The sequence below is a fragment of the Aulonocara sp. 'chitande type north' Nkhata Bay genome, linkage group LG13 (genome assembly GCF_057382095.1).
Source record: "Aulonocara sp. 'chitande type north' Nkhata Bay isolate Kocher_YH1m ecotype deep benthic linkage group LG13, A_spYH_male_GT1.1, whole genome shotgun sequence".
Taxonomy (NCBI): domain Eukaryota; kingdom Metazoa; phylum Chordata; class Actinopteri; order Cichliformes; family Cichlidae; genus Aulonocara; species Aulonocara sp. 'chitande type north' Nkhata Bay.
Window position 1 is genome coordinate 19,078,320 of NC_141356.1, and position 19,333 is coordinate 19,097,652.

Here is a 19,333-nt window from a genome sequence, read left to right on the forward strand (position 1 = left end):
GAAAATTGCATCTGCCTTTTCTGTTTCATTTGATTCTCTATACATCTTTGTCAGTCTGGCTCCGCTTCTGTTTCTCTGTCTGGCTCACTCTCTGTCTCATTGTATTTCTGTCTCAGCTTGCTGATGCGGGGTGGGCCAGGTCAGTGTGATTCAAGGCTGTAAGCCGGAGGAGGATTGGATCTATTTATAGGCTTGTCTGCTCTGGGCCACACTGACCCAAAGTCTATGTCTCTCTTTTCTGTCTGCCTGTTGAGTTCTGTCAGCCTGCCATTCAGTTAGCTCATCATCAGTTGGTCTACCCTAAAATAGGAAAGTAATGCCTTCCAGAGTTTAACAAGCTCAGTGCCTTTGACAGCAGCAATGTCTTTGAGAGGCTGAAACTTTTTTTTGTTCATTGATCAGCTGATTGACTTGTTTGCAAAAAAAAAAAAAAGAAAGAAAGAAAATCTAAAAAGACAACCTTTAAATGCCCAGAGTCCAAATTGACAGTTAAGAAATTCAGGTATTTAAATCAGTCTGTTTGATAAATAATTGAGTTAATTACCCAAAATTTGGTTGAATAAAAAAAACCATCTGAATGAAGCAACTGTTTTGTTGTCTTTAATCAAGAACTGTATTTTTTGTTTGTTATTTGTTGAATTTGTCTACCAAAAAATGCTAAAACTGTTTATTTGGATCTGAACCACTTAAATAAATCATTGTATTAAGATGAATGCACTCAGGCAGTAAACTGCATTTATCCTATAGTTTGTGTAAGACGAACACACGAAGCTGCTCGCTGTGCATAAGAACTTAAAGAGGATTAGTCAAGTCCACGTTCCTTCTGTCATTGATTTAGTCCTGTTTATATAGACTGTAAATCATAAAAATCATTTAGTCCCATTCATGCAGACAGTAAATCATAACCAGCAACAGCAATAGAAAGTCTGGAGGATCAGCCAAGAAGTTTAGACTGCATGATTCACTGCTCTTTTGACTGGACTTCTTAAGACTTATATATTGTCAGCAACATTTGTGAGACACCAGGATGTTTTTCTTTTTCTTCATATTGAGCAAAAATGCCAAGGCTGCTTGATCTGCCAACCTTTCTGCCTGCCAAGTAGAGCTGACTGTGGCTGAAGACGTCTGCAGTGCAGAAGACCTCGACACAGCTCAATGACTAGGCCTGAGATGTATTCATTTTCCTAGAAAAGTGTGGTCTCACCAGAGCCCATAAATGTCACAGAGTGAATAGGAATTTGCTGTGAGATAGGGCGCTACGTGAAATGAGGTGTGTGCGTCCAGTATTGACAAAACATGGCAGGAATAGATAAATTAGATATATTAGATTAATATAATGCATAACATAAGGCATAACTCTATAACAGTGTCGACATAACCACAGTGGTGTTAGCATTTTGGCTGCTAGTTAGACTTTTCAAGCTAGAAGTCACCAGAGCGTAGAGTGGGGTCCTGTCAGCTAATACTAGCAAGCTTGGTTAACAAACTGATTTCATAAACTCTGAAAGGCCCTTTCAGACTGGACATGTAATATCGTGTGAATATTTCGTGCATTAGAAATATTTTCACCTATTCTTATTGTAACTTCACTACATGAATTTGCAGCATTTACTTTTTCAAACCAAGTTTGATTTTTTCGGATGTTTTGGATTCGACTAAACAGATCTGACTGTATTTAGTAACAGGTGTGCTCATAGCTCAAATTCCGCAACTGTGCTGAATATGGAATGACACTGAAACAGTAAAATGATACTGTTTTACCTCAGACACACAGCTAAACACTGCTTCAGCTAACTCGACTCTCTGAAATGATTTCTCTACCTCCCCAGGTGTGGTCCCAGCTCTGCTAACATGACCTAAAACTGCCCCACTGACATCCTGAAATATGTACGAAATTGACCGTGATACAGCTCTAACTCCTAGATCAAACCATAATATTCTTGCTGCTCCTATGTTCTCGTGAGAGTTGGATGAACCCAGAATCTCTGTTTCTTCCTTTTGTCGTTTTGGAACATCAGGATCAGCTCATCGTCACTTCATGTCAGCTTTGTTTTTTTCTACATTCCGTTTTTTGAGGAGAAATGTTCGGCAAAAACGCAACACGTTCTGTGTTTTTACAGGTTATACATGAAGTTCAGATCTGTAAAATTACACAACCCGTTCAGTGTGTAAAAGTCTTTATAGTGCCACCCACAATCACAGATACCTGGTTATTAAGCTGACTAATGCTAACAGACTAATTATATACCATAATTTTACTCAACAAGACTCCGAAGCACTTGGAAGTTAAGAACAACACATCAAGCTATGTCATTTGTCAGATAATGGCAATAAAATCTTCAAAAAAACACCAGTACCACAAACAGTTTCATTAGTGCTGTCAACGTTAACCTCGTTAAAATGACGTTAACGCCATAACTGCATTAACGCAGCAAATCTCCGTTAACGAGTTACTGCGGATCGCCTTGTGCGTGGGGCTGGATGGCGTCAACGGGTTAATGAGCTAACCGCGCTAATGCGTTGACGCCGTGCAGGTTGTCCTTTTCTAGGACTTGGCATGAGAGTTTATTGACTCACTTTTTGAAGGGACTTGCTTCATATTTCCTTAGGGTTTTACTTGAGGCATACCAGGTGGGCAAAGGATATGTAGAAACTTAGGTGGACACATTGTGATCCAGACTGATTGCAAAATATCTGTCATAGCTTCTGTTAACCTTGCCGGCTTCACAGTTGGCTGAGCACAGGACAATATTCTGATTTCTATTTGATTATTAATGCTTGAATTTCAGAATGATCGCTTGTAGACCCAACGTTAACATACATTGGATGAAATGTAGCTGTTGAGCCTTACCAAATGCTGCCAAACATTTTAGATTTAAGATCTTCCACCTTCACATGCACTCCTTTACAGGAATAAATATGTCTGTGATTCAGGACACACCCTGTGGCATTTAGGTTGTTTGTTTCAGGACAATAAAATTAGAGCATCCAAAAGTGGTCTGTGTGGATTTAGGCTGTGTTGTTTTGCATGCTGGTTTGTGCACAATAAGGAAACAAGGCTGAGAGCTATGCTTTTAGTTGTGCTCACAGCACTCTTTTCATTGACTTGACTGTAACTTTGCTAAAGGCTTCAAATGGAATTGTGAGGTTGTCTAATGGCTTTGTCGAGTCAAAAAATGTGTGTAACAACAGCCCATACACACAGATACTCCCTCATACATTACACTACTTAGAGGAAGTGTAAGGATACAGTGAGAAACAAAAGGTGAAGGTAGAACGTTGTTTTCGTGGTCTCTGTTTTCCCTTTCACAGTTCATCATGTTGAAGTATAGAAAGCTGGATGTCTTACATACTAACAGTAGGTTCTTGGTGCATCAGCTTTAGAAACATAGTACCTGCCTGTGGGTGTTTTTTGGGCTGAAGTTGTTTCACATGAAGAGTCTAATCAGGGGTTCATCCCACTAATATCTGTGGTTAGGAAGCAGGTTGTCATGTTTGCTCGAATCATCTGATGAAGAATAATTGTGATGTATTGTTGACTGAGGATGAAGGATCCCTGACAGTCTTGACGGAGCTGCTAACTGACATCTTGAGTACTTACATATTTTATGATTATGTATTTGCTTATGATGTGCATGCTGTAAATAAATGGACTTCTACTTGGAATATATTTGTTAAGAGTTTGAAGATAGAACAAAAAGTCAGAATCAAAATGTTTGCCGGCTAGCCATGTTGTTTACTCTCATTATTGCATCTATTAAAGCATTATCTGTATTCTGCCATGTGAGTGGAAGATAATTGATGTACATGGTTCATGGGGTTTGGATCGTTCTTCAAGAAGTTAATGTATGCTGAAAGATGACATCTATTCTGTCTATCCATTCATCCACTCCCCCTGTCTGTTTGGAGCTTCTAGATGAGAGAGTAATAAGCAGAGGGCTGGCTGGATAAATGAATATGATGATGTGCTGCACTGTCAGGCATCACTCAGTCCAATTGGGCTAAGTGCTGTGTGCTCTTCACTTTGGAGCAGACAGTGTGATATCATACCATCTCTCTGGGAAGCAGTCGAAAGGGTGGGCTTGCATATGTAAGAGGGTGGGGATGGTAAACTCTGGGGGTTTGACTTGATGGTGGAACAAACATGCACAAAACATGCACACAACTTCTTCCTCCATATATGATTCATCATTAGGGCCTGTGCCAGTGAGTGCCAATGTGGTATTTTTTTCTCTTTGTGTTAATTTCATAGAAAAAACAGCATGTGCAGAAAATTGATATTTTTAACGTAACAGTGTTCAGAATTGTTTAACGCTTTCTAGTCTGTACAAGGACTGCTTCATTTATCATTAAAACTCAACTGTAACTGTTTTTGTTGTCTTTTGTTAATATAGAGTTGTTTATTTGGTTAACTTTTGTGTCTGTGGCGGCTTGGGACTTGTGGAAAACAGTCGCTTTCACCTCATGTTTCTTATGGATTTCACTGTACTGCATTTTTGTCTGTTTATGTTGGTATATCATATCATAAGTGAAGTATATCGTATCATGGGCTGTGAAGTGATTCAAACCTCTATAACATATTGTATCTATAAAACTGAACAACTCTTATTTCTGAAGTTAGTTTTTTACTCTGAGCTGCAAAAGGCTGATGGGATATTACCATCAGCCCTTTGCGTGGGTGGGCAGACAGCGTGGCAACCAAGTTTAAGAATGAGATAACTCAAGAATGTGGTGAGGTAAGATTTTGAATTTGATAGCAATACTGTAGCTGCATCTACTAAAAATCTCAGATGATTTACAATCTCAGTGACCCTGACCTCAAGGTAAAGGGTAGAGGTCAAGTTTTCAGAATCTTATAACACAATAAATTGAGAACAGTGTCACCTAGATCTTCAAAATGATACCGTAGGTGAATCTGCTATGAGACTGAGGGATAGTACTGGTGGCCACCAGTATTTTTCAACTTCCTGGTTTTTGTAACTCTGCTGTTTTAAAACTGTTGTTGTTGTTGTTGTTGCTACAGACATGTCTGAATGTATCCCTACTCATAGAGTCGCTTTTGTTAGACTCATGGGAAACTTTTTTTGGTGCGATTGCAAATTGTCTTTCAAACATACGGAGTAAAACACAACATATGGTTAATAGAGACTTTGTTCCAAGGCTGGCTAGTTATTAGTGTAGTTGCACATGTCTTGAAAGACATTTTCTTACTTCTACAATGGTTCCATTTTTACTTAAACTATGTGTCACTGCGCAGAATTAAACACACTATGTATATGTTTTTTCCCATTTAGAAATACCAGATTTAGAGAGTTAATTCTCTAAATTTTAGGTCGGTTGTTCAACTTTCAGCACCTGTATAACAGCCCGTCTGTCTTATTTCTAATGACTTACTAGCTGGTCCTGTTGGTTCTAGAAAAAGCCTACAGTTACCTTTCTGTCAGTCACTTTCTTTTCTATAAAATTTGTCTTTTTGACACCAACTCTTCTCACATTTTTTTTGTTTTTTGCTGATACTCCTCAGTCAGTTTGCAGTGTTTCTAAGCAGACTGGGTGCCAAGCTTGTCTGCCATCACAAGCGTAATAAAGTCGTCATATCAGGCCAGGATCGAAAAATAGTCCTATTTTTGCAAGCAGATCCAACTTCTAAGAATACAACCAGCCAAAATAGCCCATTATGGCTTTGAGAAGAAGGTTGTGGAATGTCTGTAGACTGCTTTGATATTTTCTTTTTCTCTGAAAATGCTGGACTTATCAAAACTTTTGTGTCTGTGAAGCCTAAGCAAAAAGCATAGATATTGAACTGAACAGGACAGGTATACACTGTGTATGCTGTGCAGAGATATGTAGGAGAAGCACTACAGCTGACTGGCTTGCTGTTTCAGAGTTTTGGGGTTAAATGTAGGGTACTGTTACATCCCTTACTGTATCTTCCTGTAGTATCTTGTTGCTGATGAGTGCAACAGATTTCACCGGAAATTCATAACTTCGGACCTGTGTGCAATTAAGGAAGAAGAGACAAAGGTTACAGCTTTAAATTATCAAATAACCTGAAACAATTCTCACTTTTTTATTTTTATTTAAGCAAGTTAATGTTCATAGGTCTGCAAAAACTTTGAAAATACGAACTGTTTAAAATGTACAGAACGAGTCATCTGGCCACCCATTTCTCAGTACTTGGGGTTACATTTAAACACTGTTATTAACATTCAGAGGGAATTAAAAAGTTGTATTTTTTATTTCAAATAATATTAGCTTTCAACAAGGATATTGAAGTATTACTGCTGTCATTTGTGTCTTGCTGTGAGTGCCAAGTCAAATATAGAAGTGTAATTTGATTTCATAATATTTTGTAGGCACACAAGACCACAAATTATGTATTTACATGGTAGCCACTGAATTGTTTTTCCACTGACTCTACAGTCCCCTCTGTGTTTGCTGTGGAGGAAGGAAGTATTTCCTATTCACTTTTCCTGTAAGTGTTTTTCCAGCCTGTTCTGAGATTTGATCCAACTGAAGCCTTCTCTGACCTCTGAGGTACCTCCACCCTATGAGCTTAGCTCACTGATTACAGCTTTTTGTTTGGTAAAAGTGTGGGGATTTCTGAGTGTGAACATGCCAGCTGGCACAGCTGATTGACAGTTTTGCCACCAAATCTGCTAATGACTGAAAGTTTACACTATGCTTTCACCTATAGTTCTAGTATATTAATGATTGCTTCAGTTTTCTCACTAATTGGGGTTGAACTTGTCATATTCTCTTGACAGTATTAACAAGAATCTTTTGTTGTCTTCTTAGGTTTTCTCCTGTCTGTCGTTGTGTTCCTCTTTTTCTCCCTTTTTCTTTCTTTTTTCATCTTAGATGTGTCACTCATTGCAGAAAAGTAAGTTAAATAAAATGGAAGCCGGTCCTTGTTTCCATCAGCTACCTTTATAAAAATATGGTGTATTTGAGGACATGAGATAATTACCCATGACATAACAGTACAACTATTTCCTCAACTACAACTGTCTTTGCTGCTTTCAATCTTAGAGACTTTAATACATTAACATGTCACCTTTGATTGGCTTGTACCATTTTTTTTTTTATTATTATATTATGACATGCAACAAACATCAGCATTGAATTTGCAGTTACATACCCACTGTGTATAATAGGCACAGACAGAGTGTTATTTATTTTAATTTTATCTTTTGTGTCCTACCTACATCATGCTGTGTGGTGCAGTGGTGTTGTGTAACAAACCAGTGGCTCTTTGTGCAGTGCAATGCAGGAAATGTAATTAGTCTGTATCGCACCTCCAAATCTTTATCTTTATAAGGACTCACAGATCTCCTGTTACAGTTTTAACTAACGTTGACTGTTACTAAGATCAGTATCAGTAGTATTTATAGTATGTGATGACTTTTCATATGTTTTGACATTTTAACATTCAAAAATTAATTTTATTAAAATAAAAATGTGCGTCGAATAAAGGGAGATGAAAATACATTAATAGTAGACGACAAGAGAGCTTCTTGATTTTTTCACCAAACCATTTACTTTGACACAGCGTGAATGCATACGTGTTCCACTGCGAATGATGTGTGCTACAGCAGATATCAGTATGTTTACTCATTCCGGCTCTATCAACATGTACACAGGTATTTTGGAAAATATGTGTAATTTTAGATGCATTATGACCTTTTGTTCATGGGTAAACCACATTTTAAGTAACTGGAAATTACCTTAAAAAAACTCTTTCCACAGTGAGGATTTTTCATCTGCTAATTTATAACACATGTATTGCTTCAGCATGGCATTAATTACTTCCTTGATATGTTTTTGTGTTTTCATGTTGTGGAGACATAACAAAACTGGAAAATTCCTATTTTTAAAAAATACCTAAGATGTTCCAACACCTCCCAAAGCTTTGGCTGGACAATGATTAGGACAGTCTACCGTGACTGACTGGCCGGTAGACCAGAGCATGTCACCTCAAGGTTTTTTCTTTATTTAGTGCATAGATTTACACTCACCATCGCATTTTTTTTTTTTTTTTTTTTTTTTTTAGTAAATCCAGCTAGTACTGGGTTAGACTTCCTTTTGCTTTCAGGAAGTCTAACCTGGTACTCCCTAATTCTTCATAACATAGATTCATCATGGAGCTGGAAACATTTCCCAGAGATTTGGTGCATATTGATACGATGGCGTCACTACAGATTGATTGGGTGCACATCCATGATGCACTACATTCCATAGGTGCTCTATTGGATTGAGATCTAGTCTGTGGACGCCTTGTGAGTACAGTGAATTAATGTTCAAAGTCTGAGATGGTTTGAGCTTTGTGACAGTGGTGTGTTTTTGTAATCTAATGTTGTTGGATATTGGTGAGTACAGAAAATAGGATAATTACTCAACTATTGCACCCATTCTGGCCTTCTTCAACGTTCAATGCGTTGTTCATTCAGAGATGCTCTTCTGCATGCCTTGGTTCTAACAAGTGATTATTTTTGTCACTATTTCTCAGTTTCAGATCATTCTCTGTAAACCCTAGAAATTTTGTGTGAAAAAGTCTCAGTAGTAGTAGTTTCTAAAACACTCAGACCTATCTTTCTGGCAAAACAACAATGTCATGTTTAAAGACACCTAAATTGTATCTACTGTATCTGTGCAACCAGTCTGCCTGAAAAATGCAGCTGCATACACACACATAAAAAAAAACCCAGCTTAAAACTCATATTTTTAAACTTGCTTTTGGTTGATTTTTGTTTTTATGTTCGACTTAAATTTCAGCCGGTTGTATGGACCGTGCTTGCCCTCCTAAATGCATTAAGTTGTTGAACAGATGTTTACAGTGAAGTGCCTGGTGAATGTATATTGATAGCCATATAAGTTGGGCAGAACAAGTGGTGTTCACAACAGGAGCCATACTTCTGCTTAGAGTTGTACATATCTGTAGCTTTTATGATAGAAAACCAATAACACATTTTTGTTTCCAATTGGGTTTATTTGATGTGTTTATGTAGCGTGTATAGTACAATGTTAGTTTTCCCCCGATACTAAATTCAAAGGTTTTCAAAAGGTTTACAAAAAAAGCAGTAAGGAATTGGTGACTGTGATTTTCAGCTTCAGTGAAAAAAAGATATTGTCAGACAATATAAAGATATATCAAGAAGATAATCTATTATGCAATTACAAAATGATGGTCAAACTAATATTTTTGGGATAAGGGATGTCCAGTGTCTCTAACCCTCTGTTGCGAACTCGAACCAAAACACATAGGCGCACACACAGAGGTCTGTGCACCCAAGTAAGCACTCCATCTGTCCACTGAGACCAGCAGCTGGTTGGTGGCAGGAAAGCCCAACATAAACCTGACCTCTTAGACCCCGCAACAGGACATGCCATCCATTGTATCTACTGTATCTGTGCAACCAATCTGCCTGAAACATGCAGCTGCATACACACACATGCATGGACATCCTCCCCTTGCCATTAGAATCATTATCTGGACACTGATTGTATTAAGGGCAGACCCACAAGACTAATTTCACTAAGTGCAAAAAGCTTGTGCTTATTTTGTGTATGTCTCTGTGTGTGTACACTATACAGCTGTTTGTCTGCTTGTGTAATCATGCATTAGTTTACGGTCTCTGTTTTGGCCTCTTACATCATCGGGCTCTGCTACTATGAAGTGTTTTGCTGTCGTCTCCAGTTCAAGTTGATTGATTTTGGTCAAGTTTAGATGAAGAAAAATGATTGTTCTCAGTGGAGTGGGAGGAGCAGGAGAGATTGGAGAGAAAAAAAATGAAGTATGTTTATATGTTTGTGTGTAACCAGTTCAGAGTTGAAAGAACATTTTTAATCAAGTTGCGAAGTCGCTGGTGCAGGCAGTTCTGAAGTCCTACCAAACAAGATATCAACTTTTAATGTTTGCGAAAATCTGTTGTTTAGAAAAAGAAATAAATCATTTATTAGCACTTAAATTGTGAACACATGTTAAAAAGTTCTGCAGAAAGTGATGTTGAACACGGCCTGCAGTCAGTTGAGTGAATGTTATGGCTCCTCTTTTTTTGTGTACTTCAGCATTACGCCGTTCTGTGTCCACTTACTCAGTGGATTTTGAGAAAGGGGTCTGTTCTGCATGCTGGACAAAAACACAGTGACTTCTCCTCCTGGTACTATTACTGAGTGTTTACCATTTCCTCTCTGCTCATCTCTATCCTCAGATCACCAGAAATTGGAGCGGGAGGCGAGGATCTGTCGCCTGCTGAAACATCCGAACATAGGTGAGTGACCTTTGGGAGCCAAGAGATTAAATGATTAGTGACACAGCTGTGATAATGCAGATGTTTCATGAAAACATCTGTAGAAATTTGAACAAAACAAAAGCTACAGCTTTTTTTTGTTTTTTTTGTTTCAGTTTTATTCAGACCAGAGATCAGAGTAGATCAACATTTAATGCTGTTGTATTTAATACAGTGTGTTACTTAAATAGGCCGTACATCGTCATTTGCTACAGAGATTTTGCCCTTAAGAATAACTGTAAGTGTGCTGTAAAAGTTACGTGTGAGTAAATGCTTAACTGCTTTGATTGTTAGGCATCACCCCAGCTAATTTGAGGCTGTTAACTGGACCTCTTCATCATGTTTGTGTTTTTGGTGCTCATAAATTAGCACCTTGAGGTAACTTTTGTTGTGATTTGGTGTTACATAAATATAGTTGAATTGGATTGAACTGAATATTAGCACCCTTTAGCAGCTGTCGGTGTCTCAATGTTTATTTGAGTAACGGTTAAATGGGTACAGTCAGATACAAATAATGGACCTTAATGCAACAGCCCTGTAATAAATTCTGTCTTTCAGATCTTGTCGTGAGCACTTTTGGATAAATAGTTCTAGAAACAGTTCTCAGTTCACCTTCATTAACATCTTAGAAGCTTCAGTTTGTGAACATGTGTTTTGATAATCATATTCAAGCCATTCCTATCAGGGAGGATGGGCTTAAGAACAGAAAACGTGTTACAGCCATATTCACTTCTGGTTTTTCAGGGGCTTTTTGCTTTATACCTATACTTCATCACGTGAAACATGCTCAGTTGCTTACAGATCAGATTTGGCCAATATGAATGTGAAAACCAACAGTTTCCCTGAAAGCTGAAACCTTGTGGTTGCCCAGTTTTGTTTTGTTTTTTATATAGAACCAAAACAGCAAGAACAACTGCAGCAAAGTTGGGTTTCATTTCAGTGTTGTTCAGTTTAATAATAACTTTGAAGCAAATGGCCCCAGGTGATATGCAAATCAGCCAGTTACCTGGCCTGTCGCTGTGTGGGATATTTGCATGGTGCAACTGGCCAGCAGCCAACAAGACAAAGTGAGTCTGAACGCCAACACATGCTCAGTCAGCTGGTCGCACTAATACGATCAGCGCTGTTTACTTTGTGTACTGTGCGTCATTGTTTTGTGTATGTGACACTGAATAGTTAATGGCCACTAGATATTTCCCTCAAAATTACCACCAAGTAAACAGAGAGCAAAGACACTAAAAATAGTTCTTTATTTGATCCTTACACTGAAGCTTGCAAAAAGAAAAACTGTATTACTACTTAATTTGCAAGCTTGATGGTCTTGGTGCGGTATCAAAGTTGTGCTTTTGGTAAAACATCCTCGTTTCTGAAGAAAGAAGTTTAGCCAATCTGCATACGGTACAGTAATCAGCCAAAAACAAGGGATATAGTAGTATCAAACTAATTATAAATAATGAAAACAGGGAGCAGGGGCCCGTTCTTCGTACGTCGCTTACTACATCCAAGATCAAATCATCGCGCTAACCGTGAGCTCGCTAATCCGGTTCCCCGAACACACCTGCTGTTGACGATTACTACAGCTGGACGCAGTAATGTGACATCACTGGGTGTAGTAAAAGGGGCTACGCATCGATAGTAGAAACATTAATCGGCAACCCTCTGATTGGTCGGCGAAAATGTCGAAGGAGTGCGCTCGGCTCGGTATTTTTCGGCAGCAGAGCAAGAACTCCTGAGTGAGGGATTTCAGGAGTTTCAGAGTTTAATCAGAACGCAAGGGAACACTGCAAAGGCTGCAAAAGCAAGGAGCGAGGGCTGGCAGAAAGTTGCTGACAAATCAAACTCGTAAGTAATTTAATAATAATAATAATAATATATTGGATTTATATAGCGCTTTTCAAGGCACCCAAAGCGCTTTACAATGCCACTATTCATTCACTCTCACATTCACACACTGGTGGAGGCAGCTACGGTTGTAGCCACAGCTGCCCTGGGGCAGACTGACAGAAGCGAGGCTGCCATATCGCGCCATCGGCCCCTCTGGCCAACACCAGTAGGCGGTAGGGTAGATTTATTATATTACACTATATTATCCAATATTATATTACATTACATTATATTATAATATGTTATATTTTATCCTCTTTCACATTAGAGCCACGACAGGACCCACTAGAACATGGGAACAGGTAAAAGTGAAATATAAGAATATCCTACAGAATGGTAATATTTATCACTTATATTGCTTTTAGTCTCTTGGAAAGAGACCCTGGAATAATCTGTTTGTTTATAACAGCAACCAAGAAAAGGGCAGAGGAAAAAAAGACAGGTGGTGGTCCTGCACCCCCTCGTCAACAAGTTGGTTAAGTGAATAATACCCTCACGGGAAAATCGATATCTCTCTATGAGCACACTGTCGCGCTGAGCTAAAGGATCCTGTCTGTCCCGCAATATACGCTGAATTCTGAAAACTCTCCTTATCAATCTTGCACCTTCCGCAATGGGTTGGTCGCGTATACGGACAGGACATGGCTGCGACAGGCTTCCCAAATCCACCTTCGCTTTTATAGCCGTGGTCTCTCATCTTGATTACACGAAGTAATTTACAATTGCTACTCTGAAATATGAATTAAATCTGTAATAATCACATACATGTAATAGAATGTTAATAGTACATTTCCCTTTTTTAGGAAATGACCTGTGTGAAATCAATAAATGGATCAGGTGCTGCATTGTCTTTAGTTACATTGATGTTATTTATTTATGGTGAAACAGTGGTGGAATATCGCTGTTGCTTTCGTATAAATGAAGCGGACATACCTGCGTGGCCGCGATCTAATCCTGTTTACATAAAGTAAACCTGCTCCCGAGCAGGTTTACGCTTACGGCTCTGTTGCTATGACAGCAAGTCCCGGATGAGCTTCGGGGAACCGACTGATCCAGGATCACGCGAAATCGTCAACAATCTAATCCGGCTAACCTACTTAGCGAGGTACGAAGAACGGGCCCCGGGTCTCTTAGTGTTTGTATCCAAAAGGCTGTTTGTTTGTTGCCAATCTGCCAGGCAGCACTGTGACTACATACTGTACCGTCTCATCATTTCAGATAGGCGCCCGGTGCTCCGGGAAGACTGAGACACCTTCTATCACTGACCTTGTGTGTGTTTGCAAAGCCATAATAATATTGTCATTTCACTGTGTATGTTCTCCTGGCTTTGTTCCCAAGCTAGCAATTAATAACTTTCATTATTATCATTTTTATTAAACAAAATAAAAAAATAAAAGAAGTTTGCTGACTGTCTTGTCAGGATTTGAATGCTTTCCTTGGGATTTATTTAAATATATGAGCATGTCTGTTTAGCCATGCATGAGTCCCTGAGCAGTTTCTACTTTGACCCACTGCTGATGGAAAAAGTTGTAAAACAGGCATCATTGACTCAGGTGAAGACTTGTTGGGTAACAGGCCTTTTAGCCTGTCAGTATGAAAAATGGCACCTTCTGCTGACTTACCTGACTTATGAAACTGATCATGGGGGCTCATATTACTACAGGTGTTACTGCATGGTGCTGCAGTACCTGTATCTTTGGCATAATGAGGCCCCAACCTTTTATTTTATTCTTCGTCTAATACAGTTTTTACTATCTTCTATAGCGTCTCAGTGATGTGTAGAGGCTTTCTGAGCCAAGTTTAGTTGATTAAGGACATTATGAAATAACGATCTACTACTCAGTTTCTAGAACCAAAATTTCCTAAAGACATCGAGAATTTTTGTAGATTAGCCTACCTCTTTACAAACCTATATCTGCATACCCAGGCCTACAGGGCACCCTCTTTTAATTTACTTTAATCTCCATTTACACAGGCCTACACCAGTAAGTGATTTGTGGCAAGCCAAAATCATTATAAACTTCAGGAACTGGTAAATGACTGAAATTCATGTTTTTGTCCACTAGGTGTTTAGCATTGGGAATCACATTTTTGACCAGAGGGTCACAAACTGGTTTCTAGACCTTTTTGACTCGGCTTATAGTTGTTATACAGGGTGGGCCATTTATATGGATACACCGTAATAACATGGAAATGGTTGGTGATATTAAAGTCCTGTTTGTGGCACATTAGTATATGTGAGGGGGCAAACTCCTCAGAAGTCGGCCATCTTGGATACAACTTTTGTTTTGTCAATAGGAAGAGGGCCATGTGACACATCAAACTTATTGGTAATGTCACAAGAAAAACAACGATGTGCTTGTTTTCAATGCAACTTTATTCTTTCATGAGTTATTTACAGGTTTCTGACCGCTTATAGAATGTGTTCAATGTGCTGCCCATTGTGTTGGATTGTCAATGCAACCCTCTTCTCCCACTCTTCACACACTGATAGCAACACCGCAGGAGAAATGCCAGCACAGGCATCCAGTATCCGTAGTTTCAGGTGCTGCACATCTCGTATCTTCACACCATAGACAATTGCCTTCAGATGAGCCCAAAGATAAAAGTCTAAGGGGGTCAGATCGGGAGACCTTCAACTGGCCCACGACGACCAATCCACTTTCCAGGAAACTGTTCATCTAGGAATGCTCGGACCTGGCACCCATAATGTGGTGGTGCACCATCTTGCTGGAAAAACTCAGGGAACGTGCCAGCTTCAGTGCATAAAGAGGGAAACACATCATCATGTAGCAATTTCAAATATCCAGTGGCCTTGAGGTTTCCATTGATGAAGAATGGACCCATTATCGTTGTACCCCATATACCACACCAAACCATCACTTTTGTTGGTCCAACAGTCCTGGAGGGATCCATCCAATGTGGGTTAGTGTCAGACCAATAGCGGTGGTTTTGTTTGTTAACGTCACCATTCACATAAATGTTTGCCTTTGTGAGTAGCTAATATCTGCCGAAGGGATGTTTGACTAATGCCACTCTCCAGTGACATGCGGCGAGTGCTACGCTGTGGACTCTTGCTGAATGAAGCTAGGACAGCCACTGATGTTTCTTCATTAGTGAGTTTTCTTGCGTCCACATTTTGGCAAATCCAACACTGAACCAGTTTCATGAAACAGTTTGCTGACTGTAGCATGGGAGATGGGTGGTCTCGTAGGGTGTCTTGCATTGAAATCTGCTGCAATGACCCGGTTACTGCGTTCACCAGATATCAACACGATTTCGATCCGCTCCTCACGTGTTAACCTCTTCGACATGTCAATGGCTGTGATCAACTAACAAGCCTGAAGTGACTGCACGCAACCTCCAACCTAAACACCTAAAGTTGATTTGCAGATTTTTATTTGATGGCTCTTTCTGTTTCTTTGTGTGTTTCTCTCCCTCACTAGTACGACTGCATGACAGCATCGCAGAGGAAGGCTTCCATTACCTTGTCTTTGACCTGTGAGTGAATCACAGTACAAACACACACATTACCAGTTCAGGCCTTTCTTCCTCTGTTGATCAATTTTTGTTTATTGTCTAGAGGTAATGACTCCAACTTTACAAAAAGAACTCACTTTTTCTCATGTGTTAGTCCACAAATAGCAGTTAATTGGGGTAAAAATGGAAAAAAAAGACAAACTGATCTTTAAAAAGCATGTTTTGGTGATATTGTCTGCAGTATGCTTGTTTTCCATCTGTGCTGGGGATCTTCACTCAGAAATAAACACAAAATACAAAGTTTCTATTTTTCATGTATGTTTCCGCAGAGTCACTGGAGGCGAGCTGTTTGAGGACATTGTCGCCAGAGAGTACTACAGTGAAGCAGATGCCAGGTACACTAAGTTAGCACAAAATTGATTTTTGTGCCTTTTTGTTTTTGGTTGCTGTGAACTCTCATAAAATGTTTTGCGATTTGAATCTGTGTTAATGTACTTTGTGCTGTAGCAGCAGAACCATTGCTTTCTGGCACAACCGGTATACACTTTATTTTGGACCAAGTGACTCAGTGCTTTTAAATTTCATTAATAAACAATGACAAAGCTGTCCTCTGAGTTTAAAACTTATTTTTAGTTTGTTGTCCGAAGTTGAGGTTTGTTTTTTTGCATTACCTACATGCCTAAGCGCTTAACCATGATGTAAAAGCTTTTAATCAGTTAGATAATGACTTAAATAGCAGAATTAAAAAAATATGTCAAAACTTGCAATAGAGAATGCGAAAGGCAATCAATAGAGTTAAGGTAAGTACAAGAGGAAAATAGTACAATAGGCATTATACTAGATTAGGCTGAAGATAAAATAGGCTCAGTAACACATGAAAAATAATAAATGTCATATATGTGTATGAGGAAGCTGGGTAGGGACAGAATAAATGGCGGGATAAATTTTAAGTCCTGTTGTGCTCTAATTTGGACACTCTTGATTCTCTCTCGCAGAGAGACGACAATACTCCCTAAATCTGTCTCCCCCTCCCGCTGTTGTCCCTTACTTCACCTTTACTAAATGCCAAGCTCAATTTATTTTAAGAGAAATAATAGCAACTTTAACTGAGCCGAAAGAATTGTAGATATGCATGCTGAGGACAAGCTTACATAAGACTCCCCCCTCACACCCTGCCCACATTTCTTTCGTCACGTTCATTTACTTAAAAAATGCACCACATACTTCTTCTTGCACCACTTATCCTCTGCTCCAAGTACACAGGAATGTTGCTCAAAGATTGCAGGTACATTTATAAATCTTACATGGCTCATGGGGGGTTCATAAATAAATCAGGTGTTTAGCTTAGTGTAATGTGGGGCTTTAGTCAGCCAAATTGTTGGTTGACTGAACTGTTACCTTCTAATCAGTTGATTTGTTGCTGGGGTAGGTTTGATTATGCACTTAATCTCTAGTTTGACTATCTGTCACAATGTGTTGAGTACACTCTACCTTCTAGCCTTTTTAGCCTGATCTAATTATAAAGAAATATAAAAAGCTAGAATATAAAATCAGAGAGAGACCGGAAGGCAGGGAGAAAGAGGAAGACATGCAGCAAAAAGCCACTGGTCAGAATCAAACTACTGCATTCAGCCTTGCGGCATATGACTGAGACTACAGCCTCAGTGTCAAAATGAGCAACAGGAAATGATTTTGTGTTGCCCATCAACCACTAGAATGTTGCAAATTTGGTGAAAAAGACCCTGGTTGCAAGGATTTAGTCGATCAGCCAAAAAAAAAAGTTAGACAAAATTCTTCTGTAAGGGCGAGGTAAATGTGATTTACGGGCACATTTTCTGAAAGAGTCTCCTTCAAGACATTGATAGTGCTTCTTTTGCTGAAGTAGTCACACAGCAACCATAACTAGAGAGCAGCTCTTTTCTCACGTCTACACTGCTGGTGTGAAGGGGATGTGAATGCCAGTTTAGCGTCTGAAACACTCACTCACACACACACCCCTACACCCTTCCTGTGTTGCATTGTGGGTGTCTGTTACCACGGACCCACAGCCACTAATGATCTGACATTTGTAGCCACTTTGTGATTGGCCAGCTGAGCAGAACTAAGGAAGCAGTGGGAGAGCAGAGCATTGTATTCCTCTTTGTAGCCCTCCGTTCTTGTAACAGGTTGCATTGTCTCTTTAGAAAGAGTGTCTGGAAATGGGTTGCTGTATTTTCTGTATCCTGCTTTCTTTTTCACCGTGTCATCCATGGGCCACTTGGGATGACTGAGGCCATAACCTGGCTCTTAATGCAGGGTTACGTCAAGGCTCTGGGTGTTTTTGGTTGCATATAATAATGGCAAAGCTTAAAGCGCTTCGTAATTTTGTTATGTGCCCAGTGGAAGAGCTGTCTACCAATTTACTTTAATACTGTGACTCTATACAGTGTGAACAACAGAAACCTGTTCAACCATATCCTCTTTTTTATCTTTTTTGTGGCATTTCTGTCTTTACTCGTATGCTCGTCGTGTACTTTAACTGTCACGTAATATGAATTCCACCCTAAACTAGTTTCTTCTTCTTCTTCTTCTTTTTTAAAACTTCTGCTTCAGTCTGCATTTGTGATCTCCTGTGGATTGACGAATGTGTCTGCCTTGTGCTCCTCATCCTTCTCTGTCTCTTCCAGCCACTGCATTAATCAGATCCTGGAGAGCGTCAGCCACATCCACCAGCACGATATTGTCCACAGGGACCTCAAGGTGAGTGATCACACACCTCTGGTGAATATCGAAGTACCTTGTATACTATATAAATCACTTGAATAGTGACTAGCACTTTGTTGTAAATGAAGATTAAAGACGTGTGGAAATTCACATCATGTCTGAGCGCTCTTGCACACACGCACAGACGTCACGCAGTGACGTTTAGACCAACTTAAGGGATGAGCGTCATCCTTCTGCTCTCCGGCTTTCTTCTGCATTCCCAATCCTCTGCCTACACCCCTCCTCCCTTTTATCCGTCTCCCTCCTTCCTCTCTATTGCTCTCTGCCCTCCTCCCCCTCTCCCTCCTGCACTGCTGAGGAGTGACGAAAGCAAACCAGCTGCTATTAATAGCGGGTCGGTGGGTGAGATGACGGCCAGTGACGATTTCCCTTGCAGCAAGTCTGTGCACCCCTGGCAGAAACCAAAACCACTCTGCAGCTGTGCGCTTTCAAATTTCGTTAATTTTAACGTTAATACAATAATAATAAATAAAGACAAGACTAATCTGAGATCTAAACACCTGGATAATTGTACCAGTACTAAGTTCAGAGCCCTAAACTTTTAAGGTTACTTAACTGTCTGTCTACTTTTATGTGACAGTGTAAAATTAAGCCATTACTCTGAGGGTAAATAGACGAACATAATTGGACGATGCACAATCGTTTTTTTATCCGAGTGGTGTAAATGGACTTGTGTTACTTCTCATTGATTTTTTTATTTTTATTTTATTTATTTATTTTTTTAGCTTGCCAGTGGATGTCAGTATCAAATGCACTTGGAGAGGGAAGAGGTTTAGAAAGATGATAATGATGATTGATGATGAGGGCTATGGACAGCAATGTATTAGATTAGTTGTTAATGTACAACTCCCTTTTCATGTTTCATAACTGCTTTCATGCTGCACTATTATAGTCTTCTCAAATGGTACACTAGCATA

The 19,333-nt window shown here is 39.4% G+C and overlaps 1 protein-coding gene across 28 annotated transcripts in view; it reads left to right on the forward strand.

Moving 5' to 3' along the window:
- Nucleotides 1-19,333, forward strand: part of camk2g2 (calcium/calmodulin-dependent protein kinase (CaM kinase) II gamma 2) — a 77,252-nt gene that overhangs the window by 25,918 nt on the left and 32,001 nt on the right. For all 28 annotated transcript variants that reach the window (XM_086259011.1, XM_086259013.1, XM_086259018.1 and 25 more), the window contains exons 3-6: nt 10,212-10,271; nt 15,620-15,674; nt 15,983-16,048; nt 18,320-18,392. In XM_086259011.1, coding sequence (XP_086115137.1) covers nt 10,212-10,271; nt 15,620-15,674; nt 15,983-16,048; nt 18,320-18,392 — 254 coding nt within the window. The remainder of the gene's footprint in view (nt 1-10,211; nt 10,272-15,619; nt 15,675-15,982; nt 16,049-18,319; nt 18,393-19,333) is intronic.